General features: G+C 35.7%; 1 protein-coding gene across 1 annotated transcript; it reads left to right on the forward strand.

Moving 5' to 3' along the window:
- Window positions 1–420: 420 nt before the first annotated feature.
- On the forward strand, window positions 421–5,438 carry LOC108161606 (coiled-coil domain-containing protein 40). The gene is made up of 6 exons (XM_017295901.2): window positions 421–1,456; window positions 1,513–1,655; window positions 1,855–2,414; window positions 2,475–2,619; window positions 4,288–4,496; window positions 4,559–5,438. The coding sequence occupies exons 1-6, from the start codon at window positions 642–644 to the stop codon at window positions 5,360–5,362; spliced, it is 2,676 nt and encodes an 891-aa protein (XP_017151390.1). The 5' UTR covers window positions 421–641; the 3' UTR covers window positions 5,363–5,438.
- The last annotated feature ends 1,085 nt before the right edge of the window (window positions 5,439–6,523 follow it).

Here is a 6,523-nt window from a genome sequence, read left to right on the forward strand (position 1 = left end):
ACGTTTCGACCCAAAGCGACCTTTTCTGTTAGATTTGGGGCTTTATAACTTTTGGTGTTGTTTTATATTACAAAATTTTTGAGGTATTTTAAATGTTTTTTTCAAAATTGTGCTTCTTCTTTTAACATAACTTAAGTATCTATCTGGTTGTATTGAACTTTGCAATTCTGAAAATCCTGATAAATTCAGCCATAAATCGAACCCACAAATATATCTTGGGCTTAATTTTTGTTTTTTGATAGATACATTCAAGGTATCGTTTGTAAAAATCTATGGATAAACGGCTAAGGGGTTACCTGTTTGACCCAATCTTATAATGCCGCATTTACCGTAAAACTCCGATACTTACCTTCCCAAATGCCATTTTACCGTTAAAAACTGATACAATTAAAAAATTCTGTTATTTTTATTTAAAAAAAAAATTGTCTTATACCAACTCGGTATATGGATATGCATATATAATATAATATTATTTCGATAGCTCCGACGATTACAAACCAACCCTAAAAACCTTAGCAACGTAGGTTCGATATATTTTTTGTTATATTTGCCAAACATTTTGTGAGTGTCAAAATATCATTTCAAATATTTTACATACGCATATATTTTTCTCAAAATAACATTATAACAATTGCAAAAAAATGTCGGACACTGATGACTTGGATTCGTGCGACTTTGCCAATGTTTCGGAAATGGAACCTCATCGGGCTCCTGAACCGGAACAATTGGCTATACTTCCTCCGAATCATCCGCTTCTGCACAAGTTTCAGCGATCGTTAAAAGATCACCTGTTACGTACTAAACAAAACTTAGAAAATGAAATTGAAGAAATTAAGTACCAAGTTAAGGCAAAGGAGAAACGACGGGAAGAGCAGGGCCTGACATTATATGATATGCAGCAAAAAATGGGTTTCCAAGAAGAACAGATTAAAGAAATATCTGCTGAAATCGATAGACACGTACAGAGCCGTCAAGTGGAAGAACTTGGAGTAAACACAGATAAGAAAAATTACGAAGAAAAAGAAAAACTAACCAGATCTCAAAAAGCACTATATCATGAACGGATGGTGGAACTGGAAGATCTGCAATGTTTGGGTAGTAATATTAAAAAATGGGCCTTTGATGTAGAAGATGAAGTGAAAAATGCAAAACGTATTGTTAGCAGAGATGCTCAATTACAAAGACAGCTATCTCAGGAGAAACGAAAATCCGACATTCTATTTTATCGGTTAGATATGGAAGTTAAAAAAAGAGAAAGTGAGCTTCAGTCAATTTGTGAAGAGGAAACAGCAATGAAGGATATAGTAAGCATTTTAAATATGAGTATAGCTGATGCCAATACTGATCTAGAGGTATTACAAAATGAGCATAAGCGCCTTTCTCAAGCTTGGAGCGAAGTTATTATAGCAATACAACTGAGAGATAAAATATTATTTCAAGTTCAGGACAATATGAGGTAAGTATAAAATAACTAATCTAATTACAAAAGCTTAATTTAAAATTTAACACTAGAAAACACAAAGAGTCAATAAAGCTAAATCTGGCCGGCATTGAAGCAATTAAGAAACAAATTGGAAAGGAAATGGAACTAAATAGAAAACTTGAATCATTTAAGCAAAGGTTAGCCGATGATATGAACTCTTTGCAACGTGACTGTAAGTTCATTTTAAGATTTTATTAGTGTTAATCCCTTTTTTATCCTTTTTCGAGACCTCTAGTAGAATTGTCCGTCGGTGCCGGTGTACAAAACCAGCCCGAGCTAAAAATGGGCAACAATCTAGTTTTGTTCGGAGTTTTAAATTCTAATTTAAATTAAATGAAAATATTTTCATATCTAACAACAAATTATTTCAGGTCAACAAGAAAACGAAACGCTTTTTCGGTTACAAGCTAAGCTGGATGAGCTACCAGACTTCTTAGGAAGTACTGAAGCCGATCTACAAGAAGCAATTCGTGATGGCAGCAGATTATTCTCGGAAATTCGGAAACTTAACTATTCCTTGGAGAAGTATCACCAAAAAAAATTTCGAACTGAGGAAGCAATATTAAAGTTGGCGCAAGACCAACTTGTAGCGGATAAGGCTACTGCTTATAGATTGAAATTATTAAATAAGTCTCAAGAACGTCGTCGAAATATTGATTTATCATTTTCAAAGGTACAGAGTCAATTGGCGTCCTCTATGCTCGAAGTGGAAAAACTAAGAAGTTCAGTTTTAAAAACTAAAACCCAAAATGATCTAATTACACAAAGTCTAAACCAATCTGAGTTTAAATCCAGCACTCTTGAGACAGAGCTAAAAAAAATGCACTCTAAAATTGAAGTTAAAATGAAATTATTTGAAAGGGTCAGCAACAAAATAGAAAACATGCAAAAGTTATTTGGTGAAGCCTCTGGTAGCCCCACTGAACTAAAGGTAATATAGTATTTAAATGTTAAGAACTTTCTTTCTTTAAAAAAACTTTACCAACTCCAGATAAAACAAATTGAAAAATCAATTCACGCTGGTGAACTGCAAATCCGTGAGCACCAACAATTTTGGATAATGCTGCAGAATCATTTTGTTAATTTGTCGCAAAAAAGAAACGACCAGCTTAATGAAATTCAAGTCACCCGCAAACGTAAGTCATAATGGTACTTATACCCGTATAATATAAAATATAAAAAAATGGTATGTTGGTTCGTAAATCCTCGAAAACTTCTCCACCGATTGAGATCAAATTTGGTACATTATGTGACAAGCCTGCGGGAAACGAAGGGCAGTGTTCTTTACTGGGCATCTGGAGCGATTGAGAATCGCGGTGTCATAAGAAAACGTCGATGTTGTTACATGGTTATTTTGTAGGGATATAATAGAAAAAGCTCACATTATCACACGAGATACGACTAGAGCAGGTTATGGGTGTGTTGTGGCAACAGCTTTGTTATTTTGTGCATACATAGGTCAGTCCAATCTCGGTCGAATGCTTGTGCGTCGTCTAGGAATAGTGCCGAACAATGGTCCCGTTGCTCAAATGCAGTACTTATCTTTGACGTGATTCGGGCTACGTGCTTAATCGTCCGTGCTTATCTCGGAAGCGGAATTGATGTGATTGTTGCTAGTTTAGATATATGGGCTGATGAGCAGTAGGAAAACTCTGAAAGAAAAGTTTAAGTACGCTTTTTGGTCTGTTCGACAATGGCTGCGTTGTATCTTTTCGTGACTTGGAAATCATCGCGATACCAAAGTTTTCCGATTGCATTGGAGGACTGGCAGATGTGTATAACCTTATCATACCTTTCTGGACTCTCGTTGGTTTTCGATGTCAGGAACTTGATAGGTTTTTGAATGTTATTCAAAAATGATATGTGTAAACAAATGAATTAGGAGCAGGGATTCGAACTCATTTAAAAAATGGTTCTTTATATAGACCCAATGAGACCGCGTTTGGGGTCCTTTTTTATTTTTGCGATCGATTTGTACGTTGAGATTGCGTGTAGCATCTTCAAGCTTCTGTTTTTTCACTATATCGTTCTGACTTTATATCTAGGGTCGTACAATCATGGAAATGTTGGGTATCGGTTATATACATATGTATCGGCTAAAGTTTTTTATATTTTTTTTTCTAAAAGCGATCACGGCCTTTTTTATATATGACCCAAATCATTATGGCCGTTCTGAAGAAAATTTCTGCTTCTGTGAGCTTTCGTAAGCTGGCAGGATGCGTATGTGGTTCAGTACCAAAGAAGGACAGCTTTTTTTGTTGAGAGTGAAAGTAACATGCTTTCATTTTGTTCTTTACTTGTGTGCGCCAATCTGAAAGCCATCTCTCAATTAAAATTAATATAAAATATTATATTGGAATGTAAAACATTACTGCAACGTTTGGGTCGAGTGCCAAAAATTGGGTTGTCATGTATTGACTGGGAACAGTCAAATTGAGACATTTGCTTGGAGCGGAACCTAAATTTTCTCTAAAATAAAGTCTTCTCTATATTTATTTCTCTATACTGAATTATGCAAAGCGAAAACGTTACAATAACAAATCTAGAGTGGCATAGAAAGACTTTTAGAAATTGATATTTATTTATCATTCGCCACGGTGTTTGGCATCGCGCTTTCTCTGTTTGAATAGTTTCTTAAGGGGTTCGGTCGTTTTCCCCAATGTTTTTCAATGTGAATAATTTCGATTTAAAGAAGATAGAATGTTTTACACATTTATTAGTCGCCCAACTGAAAAAACTTTGGTACACCGAAGTTGGCTCTTCTGAACTATTTATTTAATAGCAATAATATTTGTATTTTGCAGAATTATCTATTATAAAACAGAAGTCTCTTAAAATTGATCAGGAGCTCGAAATTTCTGAAAATAAGACTAAAGACTTGTGTATGTATATACAGAAATATACATCGAAACTAGAATTGCTTAACGACAAAATGTACAAGAAGAGAATACACCATGATTTGGAAGAGACTGAGTTTGAACACGAGCAGACTGAGCTCAGCCAAAAACTAAAGGTATGCCTATGCTCCCAAATTTACTAGTATATTCAACAAATTTATCCTTTACTTCTCATCAGGATGCCGAGCTTGGAATATTAAAGTTGGAGGGGCTGATATCGGAACTACGAAACGAAATTGAACTTCACAAAGACTTAGTGATAGAGAAACATAGAGAGGCATTATCTTGGGAGTCAAAATATAAATTACTTGAAGAAACAATTCAATGGTCAAAGACAGAGCGCTCATTAAATAGTGAAATAGGCTCCATGAAAACTGAAATTCATCGTATGAATATAAGATATAGCCAACTGAAGCGGGCACAGGAAAGACTGGTTCAAGACTTAGAACATTGTGTTATGCACCGTGAACAAATTTTTGTTAATGCAACTATTAAAGAACATGTAAGGGAAAAAATATTAAAACTTCAGACCGCCTCTCAAACTCAAGTACGACTTGATGAGGTTAACAATAGAGCAGTTCTAATACATAATGAAATAGAATTTCTAACAGAAACTCGTTTAATAGAAGATGTCAATAAGATTGAGCGCATGATTTTCATGTTAAGAAGAATACAATCAGACCTGAATAACATTAATGATGATGATGTCAAGATCAGAACTCAAATAGAGAATGCTCATTTGTCTAAGCACGCCAATTTAGAGCAAATTATTCGGAAACAGACACGTGCTAAGGCTTATCGAAGGCTTAAACTGACGAAGTCACACCAAAGAATTGTTCGTTCGGAGATGACTGTTGATCAGCTCTCCCAAAAACAGTCCGATATGAACAGCAAGCTAATGGAAATAATTCAAAACTTGATAATAGAATACCCCGAAAAAAAAATATTCTTCACAAAAATTATTCATATCCTGAAGGAATAAAAATCATGCAAGGTTATCTAATAAAAATCGATTTGTAACAACAACATTATTTAAAATAATATAATCAGGGACCGTAGTCATTATAGGTTATTAAATAATAATAAATTAATTTAAATTTTGTTGCATAATTTTCGTTGATAATATTTATTTGTATTAATTATTGATATATGTTCAAGAGTAAATCTAAATTGTGACAAACAAAAATTGGTTTGTTTGTTAAACCGGGTACCTATTGAACCAAACGGTATATATTTATATGATATATATGATAAAGAACTCTAGACAGATCGCGGTCCATCATTCGTTTTTTTGACGATTTTTTGATCATAGGCCCGTATATTGAACATTTACCAATGTTTTTTTAACTAACAGCGGACTTAGCTGTTAGAGTTAGAGCTATTTTGGTTCATATATAACTTATGAAAAAACTCCTATTTTAAGGACCTGGACAAGTAGCATTTTATTGAAGGTGTTACAAAATTTGAGAACTGTTGGACTAAGTGCATACGTTAACAATTTGTTATTGCCTACAGCTCTATTGGCCGAGACCCTCTTTAGCCATAGTGATCTTACCCCGCCAGGTAAAGTTATTATTTATTAATTTACATTATTTAAGTCTTTCTTTAATTTTAGTAGGTCGCCCCTCCGATGGCCAGGAATACTTCTTGGGTACTCGCGGACACCGTTATGCCCACCATCGTTTACCAGGGGCTTTACCCTTCTAGTCTTCCGGTTCTTATGAGCGAGAGTGACCAACTGATATCGCGTACTCCCCGCCGAACTGTGACCCCGCCCCTGCTCCTGGACTGTGGCAGCCATGATGCCGCTGAGTCGACAATCTGGCGTCCCGTCTTATGCAGCAGGGACCAGTGATGGACGGCGGAATTGTTGGTTCACGACCACGGGAAATAACATGGGCAACCGCCCATACATACGCCACCGTAACAGCTTCGAGAAGCGTAAGTGACTCAGCACGTAATTGTGGATATATTCTAAAATTTAAAACTTCCTTCACAGAGGACTGATTTACCCTACACTTTGCCCCAAATCGAGTCATATCCGATTTCTCCCCGCTAGACGGAGTCCTATCAAAGTATCCCAGCCGGATCCCAGAAGGACAGAAGCGCACCCCTTGCAAGATGCGAGCCAAAAAGCCAACGT

Source organism: Drosophila miranda, chromosome 4, assembly GCF_003369915.1.
Source record: "Drosophila miranda strain MSH22 chromosome 4, D.miranda_PacBio2.1, whole genome shotgun sequence".
Taxonomy (NCBI): domain Eukaryota; kingdom Metazoa; phylum Arthropoda; class Insecta; order Diptera; family Drosophilidae; genus Drosophila; species Drosophila miranda.